The 26,152-nt window shown below is 46.0% G+C and overlaps 2 protein-coding genes across 3 annotated transcripts; both read left to right on the top strand.

Moving 5' to 3' along the window:
- The first annotated feature begins 8,507 nt into the window (after positions 1-8,507).
- APOLD1 (apolipoprotein L domain containing 1) lies at positions 8,508-13,399 on the top strand. Its single transcript, XM_052774716.1, has 2 exons — positions 8,508-8,690; positions 10,788-13,399. Exon 2 carries the CDS (start codon positions 10,793-10,795, stop codon positions 11,531-11,533), a length of 741 nt encoding a protein of 246 aa, XP_052630676.1. The 5' UTR covers positions 8,508-8,690; positions 10,788-10,792; the 3' UTR covers positions 11,534-13,399.
- Positions 13,400-17,563: 4,164 nt separating this feature from the next.
- On the top strand, positions 17,564-26,025 carry DDX47 (DEAD-box helicase 47). Of its 2 annotated transcripts, XM_052774355.1 has the most exons (12): positions 17,564-17,663; positions 18,323-18,416; positions 19,889-20,077; positions 20,764-20,835; positions 21,393-21,511; positions 22,033-22,104; positions 22,226-22,342; positions 22,546-22,692; positions 22,998-23,135; positions 24,595-24,665; positions 25,203-25,332; positions 25,430-26,025. In XM_052774355.1, the coding sequence occupies exons 1-12, from the start codon at positions 17,586-17,588 to the stop codon at positions 25,547-25,549; spliced, it is 1,347 nt and encodes a 448-aa protein (XP_052630315.1). In that variant the 5' UTR covers positions 17,564-17,585; the 3' UTR covers positions 25,550-26,025. The 2 variants fall into 2 exon arrangements, with proteins under 2 accessions (XP_052630315.1, XP_052630316.1); XM_052774356.1 differs by lacking the exons at positions 24,595-24,665; positions 25,203-25,332; positions 25,430-26,025 and adding an exon at positions 24,033-24,588.
- Positions 26,026-26,152: the final 127 nt, after the last annotated feature.

The raw sequence follows: 26,152 nt of genomic DNA, 5'->3' as shown, positions 1-26,152 counted from the left end.
GATGCTCATCTTCAGACACCTCTCTAAAGAGGCACAAAATAGAACAACATATTTACTTTCTGAGCCCTGATCCAGCTCCCTGACTGCACTGTGTTCAAGCAAGGGCTGACAATGAAAGGCCATATCCACCCCCTCTGCCCAGTTCCATTTCTCCAAGCCTGCAGAGCTGCTTCAAGTGTGAAAACATTTTTCTAGAGCTATACCAGTTCAGTACAAAATGTTGTCATCTGATCTGTATGGTCACTCAATCTCTGATGTGCTGCAAATATAAAATAATTCCCAGCCTAGAGGGGAGTCCTAGGATACTCCAAGAGATGTTAGTCTCGTGGATTTGGATTAAAATCTGATCTAGGTATCAAGAATGCAATTTGTCCTTAAAGGCAGAGTCCACAACCAGTCTCCAGAGCAGGTTTGTCAAATTCAGAGTCTTGATTCAAGATGGACATAAAGGCTGTCCCAACAGCCAAATACCTCCTGCCAAATACTGAGTTCAGTACAGATGCGAGCAGTGGTACCTGTATGAGCAATGTTTGGGAGGTATAGAAGGAAACCGTCCCCACAGTGCACAGCACCAGTCCAGGGAGGTCTGGGGTGTCTGGAGGTGGGGATGCTCCAGGTAAAAACGTCCTTGCTCTCAGCAGCAGCAAATGGCAGACCAGTGACTGCCCTCCACACCCCAGCTCTGCTGCCTCTCATGTTAACCTATTGCAAAGCTGCTCAGCTTGAATGAGGCCTAGGACCACTAATAACAATTAAATGGCTCTAGTTTGAGTTATGGGATTTATGGGTCAAGGTTGCAAATTATCTTTTTTAATTATCCACCCCCTCAAGCTGCAAGACCAAACATGGATTAAGATGATACTTAGTGGACATCAACATTACATCTATGTTGATATTTACTGAAACAAACAACTGCACCAGTGCTTTGGCCAGTCATATTGTCAGCAAATCACATCATCTCACTGTTCACCCCTTTTCCTACATCATTTAGAAATTTGTTAAAGAGCACAGAGACTAGTGCAGAACCCTGCAGAACTCCCTGCTGACCTTCCTTCAGAAGTCCTATGATTTTTTCAACCTTCTATCAACTATCCATGCTAGATTTTCCCCTTTATCCTGCTGCTGTTGACTTTTCTTTAAGGTCTTTTCAGAGAAGTTTTGTCAAAAGCCTTTGGTAATCCAGGCAGATCACATCAACCACATCAACAATACTAGTTGACCTCATCAAAAAAACTCTAAGATGTTTGTAAGGCAGGACCTCCCTCTGCATGCTGAAACTATGCTGACGTTATTGAAAAGGCTGTATTTATCCAGGAGGCTGTTCTGACCCTTGTTATAGCTCCACCAGCATTTGCCACAGACAGTAGGCTTATAGACTAAGAGTCCTATGGTCTGACAGGCTCTCAGGCAGGATTTTTGCTGCTGCTGTGACAGATGGAGAATTTAGTACTAGTTTTGATTTTTTAACTAGCTGATCTTCTAATCCCTTTTTGGACAGCTCAGTTATATTTTTATGCTTAATCTGCTACAGTTTATGTTCTTCTCTGTGCTCTTTACTCAGACACACCTGCAGCTTTTTGAATGATGCTTTCTCACTCTCAACCCTTCCTCCTGTTATCAGCGCCAGCATCTTTCCCTTTTTCAGGCCTTTCTCGGTGGGTGGTAGCCCTACCACTGTGTCCCCAGCATGGTCACCTCAGCCATCTCCACCAACCTGTGAGGATTTAATCCTCCCAGCTGTTCCTTTGAGCTTCACTTTAACAAGCTCAAGGTTTCCAAAGTGCCTACCATATCAGCAAAATGGGCCAGTACTCCTGTCTTTTTTCCCAGGCTTCAAGCCCTGATGTTGAGACAATGACAGCACTGATTTTGTTCCCTGGCCTTCTCTTTGAATGCTAACCCTCTTGTTTTATGCTATCCCATGATGTATCCTTCCCTAGAGGGTACAGAATTTACTATGTTTTATCCTTGGGAACACCAACCTGAAAAATGTCACCACTGGTTGGCTTTCCCCCACTCCCCAGTTAAAAAGTTCACTGATAACCTCCTGAATACTCATAGCCAGAAGCCCGTTTCTCTTTTGATCCAGATGAGATCCATCCCTCCTGTGCAAGTGCTCTGTAGTACAGAAGTGTTCCCAGCCCCTGCTGAAACCTTATTCTCAGCCAGGTTGTGAAACCGCCATCCATGTCCCTCCCCGGTCCCAAGCAGCATACTGGGAGCTTTTCAGCACCAGGCAAGCACAGACATTCTGGTTTTCATCTTCTTCCCCAGGAGCTTACACACTGCATCCAGAGCTTTTCTCCTTCCTTTCACTATGACACAGGTACTGAAGTAGACCATGACAATGAATGCCTCTCTGGCTTATCCTAGGTGCTACCCATGTACCCTGTGAAGTTTGTCATCCTTACGTCCTTCCCCAGAGTAGTGGGAAACTCCTCTAGCCCTCCAGCCCCGTTCTTCCCCACCTGTGTCTCAAAACGAGGAGTTAGGCTGGAAAGCTGGATCCTGGACCCCCCATGTGTGCACAAAGGGGGGAAGGGATGAGTGCTGAAAGGGCCCTGTTGGGGATACTGCAAGGAACATGCACTGTAGAAGAGGGGTTTGTATACATGGTGTGGAGCAAGCATGAGCCACAAGACCCTGTCTGTACATGGGAATGGCATACTTCAGTCTGGCAGCTGGCTCCAGGGCTGTCCTCCGGAGCAGTCCTCCCAAGCCACATGGATGTGTCCTCTAATCAGGAATGGGATAGGGACAGTGAAAGGGAGAACTCATATAGTGAGGAGACAGGCTACAAAATGAACTGGGAAAAGCTATCTTAACAACTAAATTAAACATGTAGCCACGTGTAGCCTGTGAGGAAATAAAGAGGAGATTGCCTTCCACACAGGCATCTCTTCTGCATAATACTTGTATGGACCAGGATCCTGATGTAAGCATGAGTCAAAAGAGTGGTCCTCGGTAATCTAATTCTTCCCTGGGGTACCTTAGGGTTTCCCTTTCCCCAGAGCTCCAAATGTCATGGAACTCAAAGGAAATGCTGTTGTTAAATGGTTTTTTTACAGAATTTTCCTTGAAAATACTTTTTGGGGTATTTCAGAGGAGAATCTCCTCATCTCACCCCAGCAATTTCCAGCTGCCAGCAGAGCATCTTCTGGCAGTGAGAAGTAATGTGTAAGGTAGAACCTGTTCTGGGTTGCCCTCAGTGACAACAGGGTTTATCTTGGCTCCATCCAACCTGGGGAGATACAAACAGCTTTACTGTCCTCTATGTCTTGTCCTAGGCCCAGCTCAGCTAGGCGCAAAAGCCAGGTCTCTCTTTACTGTTTGTGTCTGGAGTGGGTTAGAAAAAAACAAAGAATAGCTGAGGAAACATCTTTTTTTCATTTTTGCTTGTTTGCTTTCTTTGTTTGATTTTGGGGTGGGCTGGGGTTTCTTGTATTACTGGACTGGTAAAAAAGAGGCACTACCTGATCTTTTCAAGGGCTGCATTTGATCAGACACTACTGGAGAGGTTTTCTACCCCTCCAAGCCTTTGTACCTCCCAGAACGATGCCATTTTTAGAAAGTATTTTTTAAAACTGCATGTATTTGCAAACCACAGGGTCACTCAGCCATGCCCTGCCCTTATGGCTTCTGCTAATCGTGCAGGGCGTATCTGCAGATGCAGGGAAGCGCGTTCTCTCCCAGGTTTCCTTTCCTCCCTCCCATGTCCTGATCATTTGTTCAGGAGGGTGCAGGGAGCAGGCTGAATCCATCCGGGCCAAAAGCATCTGCTGACCATCCCTGTAGTCTCGTGAAATTGCTTCAGGGACACCGGGCAGCAGAGTGCTCAGGCACAGCACACATCTGAACTAGGAGCCGGGGAGAAACCCAAGCTCCCATCCCCATCACGTCCTGGCTCTGCAGACAGCCAGCTTCCCCTCTTCTGGAAGCGCAGGCTCCCAGGCCTCATGGGAGTGGTGATTTGCTCTTGCCAGATCTCCCATTAACAGAGTTGGTACTGGGCTTGAAAGATGTCCTAGCTCCTTCATGAGACTACCACCCGCTCTTCATGAATTTCCCTTCAAATAGGTTTATATTACTGACAGCTATTCTTTCTGATCAGGTCTGGGAAGTGTGTAATAAGCAATTTCTGAGGCCCTCGCACCAGGTTATCCCTTAATGTTAATGCGAACAAAGGTACAAAAAGATCTGTCTGGCCTTTAGTGAGGAAGCATTTTCCTTTCTCCCTCCCTCAAAGCACACTGGCAATAGGACAAAATGTTTCTGATTACTTTTCCCAGCCCTGGGAATCACCTTGCAGCTATCATATTTTGAGAATGGAAGACCTGACCTGAAAATAAAAGTCCTGGCTTGACAAAAATAATAATGATTTGAATTGGGGTTCGAAGAAATGAGGGTTACAGAATGGGGCTATTGGCAGTTTTGTCAACCAGTAGCTTTTGAGCTTCCTGGGCAATCTCAGCCAGAATTTGACAAAGCAGTCAAGGTTTTAAAGACACAAACTTCTTGCAAGTTTCATGCAACTAAGTAATTTTGTAGGTGAGAAGAATCCAGACTCTTGTTTCCTTCAAGAGAAATGCTGCAAGGTGAGCTCAGCCATCAAGAAGTCCACAGGAAAAGTGCTACAAGAAACCAGGCTACCTAATTTCTACTTTTCACCAAGCAATTAGGTTTCTTTGCAGTTCTGGAAATATGGTAATGATTCCCTATTGTCTACAGTGCTTGAGGGTACAGGTAGCCAGACTTGCTCATTGTGATGCTGCTGCTGCTACTGCTGAGACACTGAACAGAGAAAAGTCCTCCAGCAGCACCGGTCTCGGTAGAACCTGCACACAGCCGCACACAGTCATGTCAGCTGTGCCACAGGCAAGGCTGGAGGCATATGGGCTAAGTGGGGAGCTGTTTTTTCGTGTGTCAGAGAGAGTGCCTTATGCCGTACAGCCTGCACTGAAACATATAATTAAAGGTGGCAAATGGCAGTATAAGCTGGTCTGTTTAAGTCCATTGCAGAAATTCACTCTCCATAGCCAAATAAATACTTGATCTCTGCAAACACTGCTGGCAGTGTTTTGACAAGGCAATTTGGGATAGTATTTTTGTTACATGAATGCTTGCTCACAAAGCAGGAACAGGCACAGTCAATGCAATTGGCTATTATCCTACTTAACTGGAACTAACAAAAGGTGTTTCCATCCCAGAGGCTGTCCTGTTCCCCTGACCCTGCCCTGCACTTTGTAGCTTTCTCCAAACTCAGCAAGTCCCACAAACACCAGAGACCAGAGCAGCCTGTCTGATTCTGGAATGCTTTCAAAAAATTAATTTGGACCTACCGGTAAGGTTACTAAAAGCCGATGAAGCCCTTTTTGATCTAATATTTGCTTTATTTGTTTTAGTTTTGGCCTATTCAAGTTCCCACTGAATCTGAATGAACGTCTTGCTGTGAAGAGTTAAAATTTGTCATCGATTCAGCTACCACAGAAAAAAGAAAAGAAAAAAAAAAGACAACTTTTAGCCCCAGGATCCAGCAGTTAAGGTTGAAAGTACCAAGCCTGACAGAAATCCCCTGTTAAAAAGATGATATTTGAATGTAAATTTACTCAATTTTACTCAATTATTTGATCAAAACACTGTTAATAAAGGAAGTGTATCATTGAAACTCCAGCTTCAAATGTTACACATTTACATTCAAATTGCAGTCACTCTGAACAGCTTCAGAATAAACACTTCTGCTATATAACCCTTCTGCTGGAGAGAACAAGAGCAGAAAGACTAGTCCTTTCTGCCAAAATCCACTGGAAGGAAGAGAGCTGAGGCAATAAAACATCCTTCCTTCCCCTTGCTGGTCACCTGCTCCCACAAAATGCCTTCAGGGCAGATTTTGCATGGGTCTGGCTTCTGCCCGTTTCAAGAGGATGTGGCTAGATGGGAAAAGGTGGAGCAGAGGGACCATTTTTGGCCAGGCTAGTTGTGAAACACCTGCTGTGCCCCTTCCACCCTCAAGCCCAAGTGCTTCACAGGCCAAGAATAAAAAGACTGCAGCAGCAGAGGGGTTGGGTGAAAAAGTACACCAGGCAGGATGGTGAGGCCTCCGCTAGCTTGCAGGACTGCCCAGTGAAGGTCAGACCTACCCCACAAGTCCTGAGATCTCTGATAGCTAAGATTCACTCCAGGCAGGCCCCTGGGACCTACTCGGTGACTCGGCAGATGTGCTCACATCTGGGCAGGTGCGCTAATGGCACTGAAAGCCTTTCAGTCTCTGGGATGTGCTCAGAGAAGATGCTCCTCTCCCATCCTGCTCCCATTCCCACCTGCTCACCTTTGCCAGAGGGGGTCTCTGTAATTAATGGTGGGAGCAAAGACCAGCACTCTCACTGAAGGGATGCTTGTGAGAGTGTCAGCAGGGACAAAAACACATCACAGCATACTGCTGTAGGGCAACTCCCTAGGAAATAATGTTTCTTATTCTAGTACACATTTCTTTTTTAAAATCAAGATGACATCTGCAGCTCCTCATGGGAAGTCCTTACTTTTTGGGTATGCACCTCATTATTGGGGTGGATTATGGGGAAACATGTTCTTTAGGCAGTGAAAGAGCCCAGGGATGACCCCTGTGAGAAACCATTCTAGGCTGAGACCAACATCTCATCTTATGTGAAGTGCAGGTCTTTCAGTGTACAGGAAACTGTAAGGGAATACTATAAAAAAAGTGAATTGTCTCTTCTGCACTCTCAGCATGTCCTCACCAATGCACTGAGCATCGCAGGGGTTTCTGACAATGTTTTGCAGCTGAGTATATTGAAAGAAGAGCACCAGGAAAGAAAGAAGAGCAACCAAAACTATGTTATCTTCTCAGGCTCATTCTAGACCTTTTTTTTTTCTCTTCTTCGTTATTTCATTTTTACCAAAACTCACTGTCCTAACAAGGACACCTCTGCTGGCACAAGTCCTAATGCAGATGCCGTTACATAAAAAAAGCCTATTCTATTTGGGAATGTGCGAAAGAGCTCTTCTGTCTCTCAACTGCAAACTTTCGCCAAGGCAGATGGGCTCCAATTCAAGCATATGTTTGCTAAAACAAAGGGAAGGGCTAAAGCACAGTTTCCTTCAGTGTCAAAACTCACCTTCCTGTTAACGTGCAATATGTACAAAGTGTAACAGACCAAGATTGCTTATTTAAGCATCTTCAGAACAATGTTTTCTCTTTTCAGGTCTGTGACAGGTTGAAGTAGCTCTTCAATGCTCTTTATTTATTCGTTCATGTCCCATCTCATGCAGGTCCACCCCTGACAAAACACTTGACATACTGCTTCACAGTCATTTAAAGATAATCTAAAACCAAGCTGCCATTGAAATGAGTAATCCCAGCCTTCTCCTCTCCCTGCCTGCTGCCTCTCAGTCCTTGTCCCTTCCTAAGGTCAGCTCCAGCAATTGCGCAGCTACACATCTCACACATTCAACAGTAAAGCCTCACCACTCAGTGACAGCTAGGTAGCTTTCAGATTAGCCAGGCCAGGGGGACACTAGGACACAATCAGAAGTTCCCTGTCAACAAACAGCCCTGAAGAGTAAGAATCCACCAAGCAAGAAAGTAGATGCCCCAACTTCAAGCACAACTGCTCAAAACAAGATGTCCCTGGCACCACAGGCCCTGTGTCAATAAGGACACATGTCACTTTGGTCTAAGGTGGGCTGCACCACTCAGTGCCACCAAAAAATCCTTTTTTCCTGACCCTATCCAAAGAATCTGTCTTTGATAAAAGCTGGCCCTGGCTCGGTGTGAAAGGCAGCACCAGGAGTGTCACTTGGGCTGTTCCTCCCCAACACCTTCATCACTTCCCCCCTCTGGCCACTCTGTATGTGGGCACAACTGCCAGGCAACAGCAGGTGGCAAAAGAGGGGATCCCAATGACCGTTTCTTTCTGATCATCGATTGCTGGGCAGCCGCCTTAGGAAAACAACACGGTTGTTTCTCAACCATCACGGTGCCCATGGTTAAGAAACAGAGCAAAACCACAGGGAGATCACTCCTTTTGCAGGATGCTGCATGGTTTTACCTGCTCAGAAGGAGAAGGGATGGGAATTCAGAGCAATCGTCTTGCTGTGGAGCTGCTTCCCTTTTATGGAGTGGAGCACCGGCTCCATCTCTCACGCAGCACTGCTGTGCTCCAGCCAGTCACACACACAATTGTCCCAAAGAGCTGGGATTTTAAAAGTACACTGGCCTTGAATGAAGTAGCTGGCTGGCTGATGTTCCACTGGCTCTAAACGTGTGTTGGGGGGAAACTTCAGTCATCAAGCAATTGGCGACTCCAGCACAGAGTAAAGTCAGTTGCTATTTCAGGGAAAGGCAACTGTTCCCTGAGGGGAATGACTGCACTAGCTCAGCGCCAGGAATAGGCTGAGATTTTTTTTAAAATCTTTTTCCCCCTACACTTCAGGAAAAGCGAACACACAATGTTCATTCGCAGGGATCGTTTCCTGAACATGATGTGTGCTCGCTGTCCCGCAGGTCACTTTCCAGTGTGTCACATCCTTCTGCACAAGGGAGAGCAGGAAACGGCAAACTCCCAGTATGAGGCAAAGCATTCCCATCGCAGCAATTGGTCCACAGGAGCTATAAATTGGTCTCCTCCAGAAACAGATCAAAATTTGTCTTTGGGGAGGTCGGCTGGAAACTAAAGGTAAGTTTGAACCAGTATTTTTTGGAGTCTTTCCGAGCACTGTATTAGGAAAGCATTTGCAGGTTTTGGACTAATGTATACCTTCATTGTTGGGGAGATTTTTCTCTAAGAGCAGGAGTTGGTTTTGTTTTCCTTTATGCTGGCATAAAACAGTGTATGCCAAAGACATGCATCACTGTACGGCTTATGCTATATATTGAATGACTGTTCTACTAGCTGCAGTGAGATGGCCACTGTTACTACTTGAGACTGTTCTCAGCAAGAAAATCTGCAGAACAAATTGTTAAGAGGCTACAGGAATCGATATATTTAATGATCGTCATAATAATCTGTTGTTAACTTATTGATGATATGCTCATTGTTCATTTAAATGCCGGTATCTATTTAGCTTAGTGTCAGTCCTTGTGCTTTCAGCTTCATCTCTGACTATAGTGTAAAAAATAAGAGGACACTGCCTCCAGCTAAGAAAAGCACAATGTACTAAGTGGCTCAAACGGCCCAATGATACCAAGAGAGACTGGGGTTGCCTTTCTGAAGGGCATAGGGGGAGGCCCTAAAGGATTCTGCATAAGATGGATTAGGACAAGTAGACGGGAAAAAAATTGCAGTGAGAATTATTTACTTACACGCTTCAGGATGGAAAGACTATGGTTTCCTCCTTCTGAAACACAGAGATTCTGCAGAATGGAAGCCCCAAGGATCCTAACTATATAGTGTGCCGTGTGAGGGACCAGGCACCTCCAGTTCACACAGTATAGAAGACTTAGAAGTGAAAAGGTGGCTGCAGCAATGAACAGTTTTTCTTAGTTGGCTCTGGGACACACTCTTTCTGCTGCAGAGACTTCTTTTGGCTATGAGGGCATTATGGACTGCAAATAGCTTCTTAGCTCTATGGCTAGACCTTGCTAGGTACAGACGCAGCACAGCCTTGTGCACAGTGCAGTGTTGTGGAGCACAAAAGCTCTGCTGCCGCCAGACAACTGGCGATGCTACATCACTCCTGTTGCCTCCCTTGCCTCAGTTGCCCTATATGTAAGCAGAGTTAAGGGTGCTGGCTTCCTTTGTAAAGCACTTTGCCGCCCGAGAGCAACCTGAAAATGCTTATTGGAACATTTCTTTCTATCCCTGTCACAAAGAACAGAGAGAGCAAACAGAGATTGCCTAGCACAGAAACCCTGAAGATTCACCTTCTAGAAATACAGGCCCCTGTACTTCCAGCTGTTCCCCCATCCCCAAGGGAGTGCACACTGAAAGTGGGCTCACTTTTCTGATGTGCCCTTCATGAACCTTTTAAACAAGGTCCATAGGCCTCCTTGCCACTGTCATTGGTAATCCACCATCACAGGTTGGAGTAAGCGCCACAGAACAATGGTTCTTTGTCCAGACCCTGACGCCAGGTTACAATAGGAAAAAAATGCTGCAGGACCTTGAGTTGCTTAGGCTTAAAGAAAGGAAGGATGTTCACAATGCCCGTCTGAGGCATCAATGAGCTTCTCACCTCCTAGATGGAAAAGCCAGACCTTGACTCCCCTCAGCAGCTTCCCTCTGTCCTCCTTTAATGGGAAAAGACCCCTAAATAACAACCTGGGAAGGGTGCTTTCACCTCCTCAGAGCCTGCCCTTTCTTGAGAAAGATGCCCTTGAATATTGCAGATCCTCTGAATCTCATCATGGGGACGACACATTAGTTCTGGCAGCATTACTACTCTGGGCACTGAGTCACTTATTCTCAAGGGAATTTCTGTCCGCAGGGTTGGAAAAGACGTTTTGTGTCTTCACAGAGGTAATAACAACAGCACCTCTGACCCCAGCCCTTAAGATATTTTAGTCTACTCAGGGAACAAGAAAAACATTTAAAAGTTCCTCTGTCTGAAAGTTACAGTGCGACATGGTAATTAAATGTACATGTGTGTACGTGCATGTGTGTGTGTATACGTGAGTGTGTACGTGTGTGCAGACAGCAAACCTTTCATGTAGCCGGGTGAAGAAAAAAAAAAAATTGGCTGGATGCCATCCCTGAAATGGTGGTCCAGGCTGAGCAGGTCTCATGGATATTTTTAACATAAATCCCAACCCAGCCTTTTCTGTTTCCGGACAGAGGCCATGGAGAGAAACGGTGCTGCCTTTCCCCAAACACCAGACCCCACGCACCACTTCCACGTAGAGCTGCTGGATCAGAGACGGAGGCTGCGTGGCCAAATTGCTCACCTTCACAAGGCGGCTCGTAAACTCAACAAGCTCCGCAAAAGGTCCCTGATTGCCAACGTCAGCGGGAGCACCCTGACCGCCGCGGGAGCAGTCACAGCCATCGTGGGGCTGTCCCTGAGCCCGGCAACGCTGGGAGCCTCTCTCCTGGCGTCGGCTGTGGGTCTGGGCTTGGCCACTGCCGGCGGGGCCGTCAGCATCACCTCTGATCTCTCCTTAGTGCTCTGCAATTCCCGGGAGGTGAGGAAGGTGCAGGAAATCGCAACGACTTGTCGGAAACAGATGAGGGAAATCCTCGGCTGCCTGGAGTTCCTCCGCCGGGGGCAGGGTCCGGGGGACCCCACGCTGCGCCAGTCGGAGAAGAGGGCCTCCATCTCGCTGTACAACTCCGTCTGCTTCATGGTCTTCTGCGGCTCCCACAGCTTCCTCGTGCCAGAATACACAAAGGAGGTCACAAAAGTGAGCCAGGCTGTGCTGAAGGCCAAAATCCAGAAGCTGGCTGCCAACCTCGAGACCTGCACCAGGGCAATGGATGAAGTTTGTGAACTTCTTGAGTCCAGGACAGAGCTTTCCCCACGCACGAGGAGACTCAGCTTGGGTGCTAAAAACACTGCTGAGATCCCAAGACCATCCAGCTGAAAGAGTGTTTGCTCCATAAGTAAAACCGGGCTCGGAGACATTACGTTATGAATTGTCACCATTAGCACTGCTACCTGTTGCCATCATAATATTGGTGGTGCTAATCCACACAGCTGTGCACGTCTCATGTGCCTCATCTATACGAACACAAACGCCTTCCTGCTAGGAAGCTAGAGCTTCCACACACACAGACCCCGCCAACTGACAGCAGCCACCCGATCCAGGTTGGAGGTTACGATGGACACGTGGACTATTGTGTACACAGCAGCAGATCCCAGAGCCTGAAGGCAGGGGTGGGTGGACATTCCTCAGACCTGTGTTTCCCCAGCCATCTCCCTGGCTCTGCTTCCCCAAGGCAGCAAAAAGAAGCGGGTCAGGAGGCTGCTGAAATCCCTGCAGTCCTGGTGCTGACTGAACCTGGTTTGTAAATAACTTATGAATCTATGAGTGGTGAAAGGGCTGGGGTACCCTCAAAAAGCCAGCAGCTGCCAATTTCCAGTACAGCCCCATTACCAAGGTACATCTGAAAGGCTGTTGAAGGAAGCAGCTCCAGCTATAAGAGACTGTACGGATGGCTCATCATCCCAGGGTGAAATAGCAGGGCCAGAAAATGTTATCCCGTTTGAAGAAACCTCTCCAGGCTGAGAACTGTGATGTCTGTGTTCTATTTATTTACATAGGATTATTTTAAGGTTTTGATATTGTATTTAAAGATTTTTTTTTTTCTTTTAAAAAGGAGGCCTCTGCTCCAAAGGAAAGCAGCTGTTCTTAGAGGCAAAGCAAGTCTGTGGCGTGTGAGAGCAAGTTACCTGTTCTTTGGCTGTGAGGGAGGGCAAGTCCCTGTAGGAAAAGGAAAGCATGACCTGAATGCTGGCAGTTATAAAATAGGTGAAACACAGTCAGCCAGTGACAGATCTTAGGAACCAAAACAGGGAGAAGGACAGGTCAGTGACCCTGGGACCAGAGCCTGCCTCAGGGCACTGATGGAAGAAAGCAGTTACATCTCTTGCAACAAGGAAGGAACTGTAGGCTGGTGTTACTGGTCTGAGCTGGAGCCCAGCTGTGATGGGAGCATATCTGAGAGGTGGAAGTGCCGCTCTCCATGCAGTTGAGCAGTCTGTGAGACCCACAGTAGTTTGTGAGGGAGGAGGCAGCACTCATGGAGAGCTACACATACTCCTAGCAATGCTTCCCAGGGAAGGCTTCATGTCAGCAAAATATGTACTGGTACTAATACTCAGGAGGGGTGCAGAGGAGTAGGATGATTCAGTGGCAGAGCACTTACGAAGCAGGAGGAAGGACTGGGACCCTGTTTCAAGTGACTGTTCTGTTAACTATGTCCTTTGTGATTTTTGACCCCTCAGTGCCTTAGTTCTCTGTCTAAAATGGGGACAGTGGCATTTCCCTACCTCACAAGGATGTTTCTGGGACAAATATTGAAAAGTTCTCAAGTACTGTGATGACAGGGATCATGTCGGTACCTGGAAGAGGTACAAAGAAGAGACCCCAGAAACTAACTTGAGACAACTAGAGGAGTGAATGCAGGGATAATTCCACCTCCACAAGCATGCCCCAAGGGATAAGGGAAGCTTCCCTGCAGATGCGTGAATCAAGATGATCAGAAAAACCCACTCTGTAATTCTGTAACACTGAGCAAACTCTTAGGAAGGGCAACACTCCACCTCACAAAGCTTGAATCCTTGTCCTTTTTGTCTCTTCCTCTCATAACATCAACATTTGTTTTCACACATAAGAACAACAAAAGCTTTGATCCCTTACAGCATGACTCAGATGCTTGTAATGCCCGTGCCTGTTTGCCAGAAATGAACAAGTATGCTTCTGGTTCGATTAAATGAATATGAAGCACTTTTGTGTCAGTGTCTCTCTGCACACCTGCATGTGATCACATTCTTGCCCCCTGGCTCACCCACCTCGATTTCATGCTCCAGGCACTGGAGCCAGGGAATCAATACGAGGCAGCTGGATGTGTTTAGAAGGCAAGAATGAAAAGTGGGGTCACCAGCTCCATGCCACACAGCTGGCATTTGTGTATGAGTGTATGCGTTTATGTCTGTGTGAGTGCATACCCTGATGTGCATATTAGCCCATGTACACTGTGGATGTTGGTCTCTGACACGCAAACACTGCAGTGCATATGTGTGAGCACGTAAGTGTGGTTTTGGAGTGTGAACTGCACACTATGCAAAGGCAGACACGATCCGAAATTTCTCCTAGTGCTCCAGTGTATCACCAGCTAACTCCACCAGATCAGTAAGAACTTTACCATGATCTGAGATGGCTGGTTTTATCATCACAGAGAAAATTATGTAACATGTACTTCTCCTACCTCCTCCCAGTTTTCTGGCAATGCAGTTTCGTCCACACGTCCACACACAGGGAACATCACAGGAACAACAACAGCTCTGAACAGACTAATCTGACTGGCAGAAGGATCTGAATTTGATAGCTTAGAGCTTCACGAGGGCTGGTTTGCTGTGCTCAGCACAGTCCTGCACTGCAATCACAGCCACTGTTTCAGCAGCTGGGGACAAATCAGATACTTTTGCTTCCAGTCTCAGCCACACAGGTAAAAAATCCTGCTTCTGTTCTGTTTTTCCCTAGGCGAACCCGTCACTTGAAGTCAGGATTTGGACTGTTGCACAGTGCTGCTGTGCAAGTGTAATTGAGTCCAAGGTACCACGCACTCCTGGCCAGGTCTCAGCCACTCCCTGCTCCAGGTTTGTTTCCTAGGAATGCAAAAGGAGGCTCAGGCAGCGAGTGGGACCTGCAGATGGGAAGATCTGTAATCCTACACAAGACAGAGGAGCTGTGTGACTTAGTTTGCTCCAAAACCCATTCAGTGCTATTGGGCACCTTCTAAGCCAGGTGGTCCCGTGAATTTAAGTCTGCACCCTCACACCTCAGCTACACTTGATCTAGCAGCTAGCAGACAGGGCAGGAGGCGGTCGGATCCTCCTCACCCAGCTCCTGGCATGCCGTCCTGTCTCCTCCCACGCGGTCAGCACTGGATCTCATGTGATACCCTGGGGAACCAGCTTTGGGAGCTGTGCTGGCAGAAATCTATCATATCTGGGGGCAAGATTCATTTCTTACTCCTTTTGCTCCCTGAAACAGCTCACTGCTAGGTCAGATGAGCACTAGAGCTGGTACCAAGAAAGCACCAGAAGCAAGCGACCTGCGCTGGGACAGGGGTTCACCTACTCCAGTATTAGTATTGGCTTAGTTCCAATATTGTGACTCCCTTAGAGTCACAAGCAACATTTGGGGGAAGTGTCTTTGATAAGCAGCTTTTTTTGCTAGCAGTTATGTTATTTACCCTTCAAAGTAGTAGACGTGCTGGTGGAAACCTTCCTTTGGTAGCTAGGCAGCGGGGGGAGAAGGGTACGTGTGTGATTTGATGTTTAGCCTGGGCTGGCAGTTATGAAGCCTGGCCTCATGATGCCATTTTTACTCCCCTTTTATTGAAACTGCTGCAGGGAGGAATGATTCAACAGTGAAGCAGGAATGCAAGCACCATTTTAACATGAAGTCCCATAATATGTTTTGAAAGCATAACAAAAGGTGTCAATGACAAAGGAGCCCAAGTGCAGTCAGGGAGTGAGGATATCCCAATAGCCTCTCTCTGGGCACCCCAGCGGGGAGACAGGACCATTTACCATTAACTGCGACCTACTATACACACTGTCTATCTTGTCTTATTATGCATCCCTTACGAAATAGTTGGCATTATACCTGCACTAAAATTCATCCACTGCGGATGCTCCCACCCTGTCCCCCCTAAGGAAGACTGAGCTTGTAACATGCAGTAGGGCTAGAAACGTATTTGGTCAAAAGCCAAGTCTAGAAGCCCTGGAGTGAAAATTTCTAAATCCAGTATAATCTGCAGTGCCCTGTGCTGAACCACACAAAAAGAGAATCGCCATTTAGAAGAGGTACTTATTTTATTATATATGAGTGTTCACAACAGCATTTTAGAACAGGAGGGAACTTTTATTCAAATACATCTACTGACAAAAGGGACTTACCCAAACTGGAATTTCACCAGAATAGAATTGCTCCACCCTGCTCACCACCAAAACAGCACCTACCATATTATATGGGCAATGAGTTCAACAAAGAATCACAAGCAGTAACGTCCTGTCACATCCCTGACTCCATTTCCAGAGGCATCCCAGTGACTCTTACAATGGGTTCATGTCTAAGTGCTGGCCAGGCTTAACCTTTAGTACTAATGATATATAGCAAGCTCATGGCTCAGACTGCTGTAATTTTTGAAACATATGGTCATCACTAGCATCTACACTGGGTGTTTCTTGTTGGGTTTTTTTTGTTGGCTTTTTTTTTTTTTAATTTCTTATTTTAAAATCACTGCTGCTGAGCACAGTGGGATGCAGCAGTTTCATTTCCACTGCTGCCCAGTGAATTGTTTCAGGTTTCCTCTCCTTTCCCTGTCACGCAGAGAGTTTGTTCGGATTTCCTCTCACTTTCCTCATTGTTCTGGGAGCAGCGGAAATGGCACACTTGGAATCCAGTGACAGATGCTCAGGTACGTCAGCATTTCCACTGTGAACACACCCAGCCAGGCTTCCCAAACAGCAAGGGAAAGGGAGGTCTGCTCAGAAATGCAGTCATGAGTTCCATTTTGCAGTCAGCTCTGCTATCCTTTCAAAGCCCGGGCTCTTGGATAGGTTAGCATCCTTTTCCCTAAAACAAAGGAAGTTCACCTAGCTGCAAGGTTGCCCTTCTGCAGTCAGCATTGGGACTACAAATCAGAGAGGCCACACCCAGACCAGATGGAAACCAATGAGCTCAGGAACTACCTTCGTGACATGATATTTTGATGCTGCTCTCCCTCAGAGGGCACTAAATCCATCACCATTTTCACTTCTCACTGTGCGCTTGCAGGCTCCCTGCCTGAGTCACAACAGCAGCAATCAAGAGAGCTGGGGGAGTGTTTGCATCCATACCCATCCCCTATTCTCTTATTTCATGCTGTGAGTTGCCACAGTTCAGTTTATTTTACGTATTTCTGGGACTTCACAGTTGCACACTGGCAATTACCATAAACAGGAAAACAAGGTGGAACAATGACAGTTTTCTTTTTTTCCCTTCACTAGCAGGTCAAAATGTTTCATACCAGCGCTTCTGAAGAAGTTAATTTGCTCTTTATATGTATTATAGATGTAAGTTTATATATGTTCTGATATTTTTTGTGCCTGGCTAGCTCATTTTCTCTTGTTCTTTCACAACCGTAGAATTTATGAATACAGAATGCCACCACACACGCTGCCTAAGCAGTGCAAACGCTGAGCTGCAGGCCAGAGGCTTAGCCACTTGCGGTTAATGCCAAGCAGGCAGGTTTTCACACAGCCAGTTCTGTGTGCTCTTATCCCAATACAGGTGGCCATAGCTCCGTAACAACCCCTTCCCTGGAGGGCTCTCTGGAGTTCAGCGAAAATCCACCCACAGTTTCTAATTTAGCCAAGCACAGCACTCGCCACATAAATCACCTCCCCCCGTGCAGAAGCCCAATTAAGTCTTAAGAAAACAAGCCTTGAACACATGTAGAGGAAAGGCCTCCTCAAGCGTGCTGCTCGACAGCCTTGCGCACAGTCAGGGCGTTCGCACAGACGCGGCAGCTCGGCCGCCGCCGGCTCCTTTACCTCAGGAGAGGAGACAAGGGCGGCACTCGGTGCCCCGAGCGTCACACCCGCTGCCCAGAGGGCTGCGCCCTGAAGGACCCCGGGCGCAGAAGACGCCTTCTGCCCTCAGGCAGACGAGACGGCCCGCACCTCACGGCAGCGCGACCGCCGCCGCAGCGCGGCCCGCCCGGCCCCGGCCGCCCACAGCAGCGGCCATAGCGACCGCCCCGGCGGGTAACGGCCGCCGCGCGCGGCCCCTCGAGCCCCGCCCCGCCCGCTCCGATTGGCTCTTTCCTCCGAACTACAAATCCCGTAACGCGCCAAGAGACGGAGGGCGGGACTACAGCTCCCAGAGTGCTCTGCGCTGCCTCAGGCAGGGACGGTGCAAAATGGCGGCAGGAGGCGAGGAAGGGCGGGCGGCGGAGCCGGAGGCGGCGGTGGAAGAGCCACGGAGCTTCAAGGACCTGGTGAGCCCGGGCTGGAGCCGCTTCTGCCCCTGCTGCTCCCTCCGCCGTCCCGCGTATCCGGCCGGGGGAAGCTCCTCGCACAGCCCGGTGTGGCAGGCCGTGCAGGCCGCAGGCGGCCCAAGGCCCGGCGGGGCCGCCGGTGCGCGGGGGGGGGGGGGGGGCAGACGCGTGGGCCGCCGTCGCCGCGGGCGTGGTGCCGTGCTCGGGCAGGAGGTCTGGGGAGTTCAGGCCTCTGCTCCGGTGAGGTTGGCCTTGCTGCTCTGCTCTGTGCTGCTCAGCCGGCTGCCTGTGTCTTCAGTTGCGTTAACTTGCCCAGGCGTTTTCCTTTGTCCGTGGTCGTGGGATATCCCCAGAGGGGAAGAGAGACACCTGGGGGTGCGTGGAAAGTTCCTTGTGTAAGCCAGGGGGGGAAATGACTAGTTTCTTGCTGATGGCAGTCACCTCTGGCGGTTTTGAACAAATCTGTGGAGTTACTGGTGGAGGTGAGGATCACTGAGCAGCCTGCCCTTTCATGTAGTTGCAGTGAGGGCCTGATGGGGTTTGTCTCTGCTAGAGACAAGCTTGGCTGTGTTGCAGCATGTTTTTAACGTAACTGTATGATTTAATTTAGGTCCCCTTGGTGATGTCTGTGTCCCTTTTCTCTTTTCACTAATGTTCAGGGAGTGACAGATGTCCTGTGTGAAGCTTGTGACCAGTTAGGATGGAAGGTGCCAACAAAGATCCAAGTTGAGGCTATTCCAGTGGCTCTCCAAGGTGAGCAGTGTGCTTCTCTGATCCCAAATCTGGGGATGCCCCAGGAGCTCTATGTGAATGAATTTTGCTGAGTGAGAAGTAAGTGGCAGGGATGAGAGTGTTCTCACTCCTTCATCATTGAAGATTTCTGTCTAGAAGTAGTCTTTGTGTTCATTCTTGCGTCCTTCCCAGGTGGAGCTTAGAATACTAATTTCTCATGTAACGCTGCCCACAGTTGCAAACTTTCGAATGGGTACAAACGTGAGTTCTTGAATGTTCACTACTGTTGCATAGTTCTGACTCTCCATGTTAAACAGAATTATTGTCAATCATTTGAGCTGCTAGTTTGCATCAACCATTTTCTTTCTGAAATACTCAAGGATACACAGGAAAGTTCTGATAGATTTAGGGCTGTGCCTCTTCTGGTAGAGACCTACAGTGTGTGTCTGAAATTGGAGATGCCTTGACTGATTACATAGCTTGTATAATCTGCTTTGCTGTGAGCAGGCAATTCTTAGAAATTAGATTTCTGGAGTGAATAATAACCATACCACAGTGACTTTCTGTAAACATCCTGGAATTACAGGAAAATAAATTACTGAATCCAGCAAGCATTTCTGCCTCTAGAATATTTGGTTGGTTGTTGATTTTTTTTAAAAAAAAAAAAAAAAAAAACCAACCCACTGCGAAGCAAGAACAGATTTATGTAGTGACAGAATGAGAATAAACTTTCAGTGTCTACTCTGTCCTAGTACTTTACTGTTGTCAGACTCTACTCCATATATAAGAATCTCTTGACAAAAACAAAAGTAAGATTGCATTCCTGAGAAGTCGTCTCCAGTTTAAGGCCTTTTGACAGCATGTTCTTCTCAACTGTAGAAGTTTAGGAGATCAAAATGGATTCTACTGATGAATTCTACCCTGTTGTCTGCACTGGTTTTGGACAAAGGACTTGCTGTCCTAATCCTTCCTGCTGCAAACCGGTTTAGATTAGTCTCTTAATCAATGGCATAAAATTGATTGTGGCTTGTGAAATGTGAGTTTGGTAGTGCTGTTGTCTTGTAGTTGGTATGACCGAAGTCTCAAGCACTAGCGTCTTATTTCCTTGTAAACCAGTAAACAAACAACAGTTGGTCTAGAATACTTACCCAGATAGAAGCAATAGGCTGTAAATGGACAGACAGATTTGACAAATAATAAAGCTTTTCTGAACCTAGAGTTTGTATGAAAATCCGTATATTGGCAGAAGTTTAACTAGAGAATGGAAAAGGATGGAGACTGTAATATTGTACAAATGAAGTTGCGCTCTAAAAATGCTGCAGAGATGTTCTGAAATTTTTTGGTTTGGCCCTTTGTTCTTCCTTACCTTTTGCGTGTCTCCTTTTTTTCCTATCCTTAGGGAATTCTTGTGCTTTACTGCACAGTGCTTTAAAGGCTTCTTTCTCTGGTCTAGATTTGTAATAGTTTTTTTTCCTTGTTGCTGCTCCTTGTAGGCAGAGATATCATTGGACTGGCAGAAACTGGCTCTGGAAAAACAGGAGCCTTTGCTTTGCCAATTCTTCAAGCACTGCTGGAAACACCTCAGCGATTATTTGCTCTTGTCCTCACACCAACAAGGGAGCTGGCCTTCCAAATCTCAGAGCAGTTTGAAGCTCTTGGATCTTCCATTGGAGTCCACAGTAGTAAGTAGCTTTGTGATACTGGAGCATTTTTCTTGAAGACTGCTGAAGTTTGAAACTGAAATTTGTCAGCTCTAGATTGCAAAGGAAAAAGTACAGAGTGTTTGTATGGAGGGTTGAACAAAAGGTGAGAAAAGCTCATGATGCTGGAAGACAGAAATCTGATATCAGGTTTGGGAAAGAAAGACTGTATGGTCTTTCCTCATGGAGTAGTCTGCAGCTCTTCTGCATCTTATATCCAAACAGTTAAAGATGGAAGTAGAAGATAATCTTCTCAGTTGTCTGGGGAAACTGCAGAGAGCTCCACTCTGTAGTGTGATATAGTTTAATCTTTCCTTCAGACTGTCTGTATTGGTTCCTAAGATATTCTCTATAAACATAAAAGTTTTGTGGGTATTTTTAGAATTCCTGGATTTTTGCAGCTGAGTTAAGCTGCAAGGAATAGATTCTGCCTGTAGCTCTTTCAGCTGTGAAAAGAAAATATCCGGGGTCGGTAAGGACTCAGTTGTATGGCTTAAGAGGCCTGGGAAGGTCAGGTGTGCTAAAATAAAGTTAATTCTCGTAAAGATATGTAGCCTTTCATTTGTACAGAGTTGTTGTGGGTGGCAGGGAGTAGGAGGAAACACTATAGTACCAGGGTCTGGCTGGTGCTATGCCGAGAGATTCACTGTATTTTTTTTGTCCTGCAGCGGTTATTGTGGGTGGAATTGACACGATGTCTCAATCTCTGGCCTTAGCCAAGAAACCACATGTAATAATTGGTAAGTTCACATGCTTGGGGGTACAGGGTATGAATATTACCAAACTGCAGTTGTCCAAAGAAAGAGTGCCAAAAGGTTTTGTGCATTTGAAGGAGAAGTGAGAGTACATCCTTCATTTGTTTTTGTCCTGAGATCTGAGTACTGGCTTGTTAATTTTTCTCAACTATACACCAGTAGCCTTGCTGCTACAAGCTTATTCCAAAGCATTCCTGCTAGACTGCCTTTGGCTTGGTTTTTCATTCTCCTCAAGTATTCAAAATGCTGGTCTCATCCTTCTCAGTACAGCTCATCTACAGTCTGTCTTGTTTTGCGTGTTTGGTTTTGGGTTTTTTTTAGGGGGAGAAGGGGAAGGAGGGCATTCTTCAGAGGGTCTGACTCCATTAGTCTGTCTTCAAAACATTCTAAAGATATCCTATAAAAGAATCCTTCCCATAAAGCAACCTGCCTTTACTTTTCTTGGGCAAAGAATCCCATTTCTGTAACGGATTACTCTCTCGCCTCTTTGGATCTTTTCCTTTGCTTTTATTCTAAATTTGCTCTTGTGATTTTGTTGGTAGCAACCCCTGGCCGTCTAGTTGATCATCTGGAGAACACAAAGGGCTTCAACTTACGAGCTCTGAAGTTCCTAGTGATGGATGAGGCTGACAGGATCCTTAACATGGATTTTGAGACAGAGGTAGGAATCTGCTAAAAGAAGAGCTTGGAACACCGGATGAGTCCCTTTAAAATCGCTTCATACAGCCACATAGTAAACACTGAGCTGTTCTGTAGAAATTAATGGCAAATTGTAACTGAGATCTAATAATTGCACAAAAGTCTATGGTGGGAATAGAACTTTAGCAGAGTTCTGCAGAACACTAGCAAGACCGTAGGAGGCATTTTGTCTCTGAAATCTACTGGTTTCTCTGGAGCGCATGACATTGACACAGTTACTGTAGAACACGATCACACGCACGTTCCTATAGGAATATTGCCTGATACTTGCACTGCTCTTGGACTTCTGGAGTTCACACTGCCTAATTGTCAGCAAGCTATCAGCCTACACCTTTCCTTTAGAAGAGGGGAAGTCTGTTCCTACTGTGAGTCTAAGTTGCACACATGTATTACTGTTCATTTGGATGATCATTATATTTGGAGTAGGCTTATGTCTTGATTGCTGTTGTATTCAGCATTTCCATTTCCTTTCTATTTTTACAGGTGGATAAGATATTAAAAGTGATTCCTCGAGACAGAAAGACCTTCCTGTTTTCTGCTACCATGACCAAGAAGGTGAGAGCAGAGTACTCTGCTTTAGTTCTTCCATCAGGCTATACTGTTGACTAGACTGTATGATACAGGTTTCTGACAAAATCTCTGTCCGTCTAGTACTAACTTACATTGATCTTCCCAGGTTCAAAAACTCCAGCGTGCTGCTCTGAAGAATCCTGTTAAATGTGCTGTGTCTTCCAAATATCAGACAGTTGAAAAACTACAGCAGTATTACATTTTCATCCCCTCCAAATTCAAGGTAATGCCACTTCTCTTTCTTCCCTCTTCTGATTGTGTCTTGTCTTGCTGTTCCCACGTCTGCCCAATATCTTGCCATCTTTGCTGGCTTATACTTACTCTTTAATGTGGCAGCATATGTGATTATCTCTGGGGGGTTTTTGGTTTGGTTTTTTTTTCTTTCTTTCTTTCTTTCTCTTTTCTTCTCTCTCTCTCTCTTCACAGGACAGCTACCTGGTTTACATCTTGAATGAACTAGCTGGAAACTCTTTCATGATATTCTGTAGTACATGTAACAACACTCAGAGGACTGCTCTACTGCTCCGCAACCTGGGGTTCACTGCCATTCCCCTCCATGGGCAGATGAGTCAGGTATGGGCATACCCCGCACAATGCAGTAGATGGGAGAAATGGGAAATGGGAAATTGGGCTGCACCATACTGAGTCACAACTACCTTGCAGAAGGAGTATTTCACAGCTAGTGGACTGGACTGATCCCTAGAAATTTAACTAAAGTGAATGCTGCCATTGATTCTGTAATAGTTCAGAAAGAAGTTAGAGAAGTGAAATTTTTGAGTAGTTTCTCCCCCAGTTCTTCTGTACCAGTATTTCAACAAGAGCGTATTAACCAGAATGAGCATTATTCTCTCGTTCCCTTTTGGCCTCCTCTCTTCCAGAATAAACGCTTGGGCTCTCTGAACAAGTTCAAGGCAAAGGCACGTTCTATTCTGCTGGCTACTGATGTTGCAAGCAGAGGTCTGGACATCCCACACGTAGATGTGGTGATAAACTTTGATATTCCTACACACTCTAAGGTAAGCTAGTCTGTGTGCCAGCTGAGAGAGCGCTTCTGGTCACCGGGAGGTGTAGTGAAGCTAGACAAAGGAACAAAACCACCTTTTCTCTGTTCTGCTGACTGGAGGTCTAGTTCACACTTCCCTAGATTAAAGGATGTAGTTCAGCCTCTGCAATTGAGTTGGTATCTCAGTTTGGTTGGGTGGCCTCATCTGGATTGCAGAACTGATCCCATAAGTGGAGAGGGGAAGTGAGGGATGTTCTGTCTTTGTATTTCTGCTCAGAGTATGTGTTTTGCCGTATTACATTAAAGGGCTTCTAGACTTTGGAAATAGTTTTAACATATTGCTGGTTTCAGGTAGTCATCTCCGTTCCTGTGATCCAGGTCTGCCTTCACATTTTAAACTGTGTTTAAAAAAAAACCAACAAAAAACCAACAAAAAAACAAACAAACAAAAAAAAACCCCAAAACCCAAAAAAGTAAAAATTCTCCCATTATGCTCAATGAGGATTTGATCAAGAAAGATGTCTTTAATACGTTTCACCTTCATATCACAAAAGTACAGCAAACTGAAAAAAAGTGAGTTACTAACTCTCTACCTTATAGAAAGTATAGTATTACCTTAGGGGTATGACTTTGTTTCCCAGCCTAGTTTCAGAAAGCATGCCATTCACATGCATTTCAGGAATTGCTGTTGTTCCTTATAATGATCAGAGTTACTATACATTGCAAACAGAAGAAAATACGGTGGTTCTTTTGAAGACACTGCCTTTGACATTGTAAAAGGACAATGGTTAAAAAAAATAATGGTGGGGGCAGCAGCTTGAATGACATCGTTACATTTTTTATGCCCCTCCCTGTTGTCTAACCACGTTATAGAACACATCCTTTCTCATGATGCTTCCTTTCTCCACAGATCCTGCATGGAGAAGGGAGTGTTTTAATTTCCATAAAGCAGTATAAAACCTGGAAAACAGCCTGGAAAACCATATAAACAGAAGATGCTCAATAGATCAGACGCTTCCAAATTGTTCTCGTTCATCCTCCCTTTCACTGTGCTTGTCAAATTTAAATCTACTTGCCACAGGGTTTGTCTGGAAGGCAGACTATGTAGAGCACTAGATCCCAAGACTGAAAATGCAGACATTAGCTCACTTTAAATATCAGCTTTCCAGGGAAGTGATAGTTCATTAGCAAAGTCATGTATCACAATTTTTGTCCTGCCGTCTTGAATAATTGGAGGTGATCTCCTTCAGAAAGAGAGGAATTCAAATGTTGAAACCAAAGATATGCCTCCACAAGCCAGTATCTTCTCAAATCCTAATGCTGCACACGGTCCTGAGTATTTAATCCTGGCTGTATTTTCTCCCCATTTTCTTGTTCTTTCCTAAAGAAAAATTATATGAGCTGATTTCCCATAACTTCTGTTCTGTGTTTGGTGCACATATCTTGCTGCTTATCACGAAAATTGTTTTCAGGATTACATTCATCGTGTTGGGAGAACAGCTCGAGCTGGGAGATCTGGCAAATCTATCACCTTTGTCACACAGTAAGTGTTAAAATGTGGCAGACCTACTCTTCCCAGCTGTGTTTCAGAGCAGAAAACATCTGACCTCATCCTGGGTGAGAAGAAAATACTACTTTTCATTTTGAGGTGCCTGCTGGATTTATTTAGTTAAAGGGGAGAGAATTCTAAGCCCAGGGTGGGGAGGGAGAAAAGTCTAGGATAAATTCTAGAAGCAGGCACGTAATGAGCAGAACTAACTGTTTATAACTTGATTGTATAATATACATACATTTTTATAGTACATAATACGGGTTAAGTAAGTGTGGTTTTTTGATAAATACTGAAGTATTTGTCTAAAAAAGGCTTTGCCAAATACTTTGAACTGAGATGAGCTGAATAAATCAGTGAAGACATCCTCAACGATGGCATCGTTCGGATGCAATTATGAGTTGCTTGTAAGACCATCAGCACAAGCTAACAATATCTGTGGGCTGGAGAAAAGGGGTGATGTCTGTGGGTGGTGACAGCTGAAGCAGTCTCAAGAGGGCTGATTCAAACTGGTGTCTTGTCTTTTCTCAGGTACGATGTAGAGCTGTTCCAGCGCATTGAACACCTGATTGGCAAGAAGCTGCCAGCATTCCCCATGCAAGAGGAAGAAGTTATGATGCTGACAGAGCGTGTGGCTGAGGCCCAGAGATTTGCTCGAATGGTGGGTGCTGGCTTTTTGTCCCTCTTCTCACTGTTGTAGTCTGAATTTCCTTGGGTGCCAGAACTCTTGGTTAATGAATGTCTTGATTGCATTGCAGGAGCTGCGGGAGCAGGGAGAGAAGAAGCGATCTCGCAATGATGATGATGACACAGAAGAAGCTATTGGTGTCAGGAATAAGGTGGCAGGTGGGAAGAAGAAGAAAAGGAAAGCCTTCTAGTTCACTGTTTGGACAGACTTTTTTATGGCTACATGAGCTCGGCAAAAGCAGTCTACCAAGCCACCTCCAGTGGATTTTTTTCAGAACTGCTTAGGAAATTGGGCAGTCCACCTGGAAAGCAACTTCCTCTCTTCTGCTTCACCAGTTACAGACTGAGCTTGGCCCATTTTGGTATGATGGGACTAGTCTTCCTTTCAGAGACACCAGACCATCACCTCTGGACCTGAAAGCAGCTGTGGTCTGGCCCTGCTCATTCACAGAGAGGTGCAGTGTGAATGCAGCTTTCCCACTGCTGCAGCCTGTCTCACTACCCAAAGTCACCGAGTGCACCTGGGGTCAGATAGGTCTGTCAGAAGAAAGAGAGGAAAAAGTTAAAAGTAACTGCGTTTCCACAGCACAGCTGTGATGCCCTTGCCTTAGTGAAGGGACATGTGGTGTGGAGAATTCCAAATATATTTTGCTTAATTTTAAAGCTACCTGGTTTTCCTTGTCTTATCACTGCCATGTTCTGCTCATTTTGAGTATCAGCTCTGCCAGAAGGTTTTCTTCTTAGGTCAATCTTGGCGATTCAGACGTGACATCAATACCTTAGATGTGTCAGCT

This window comes from Harpia harpyja, chromosome 23 (genome assembly GCF_026419915.1).
Source record: "Harpia harpyja isolate bHarHar1 chromosome 23, bHarHar1 primary haplotype, whole genome shotgun sequence".
Classification (NCBI taxonomy): Eukaryota; Metazoa; Chordata; class Aves; order Accipitriformes; family Accipitridae; genus Harpia; species Harpia harpyja.
This window is presented reverse-complemented; position numbering and strand designations above follow the sequence as displayed.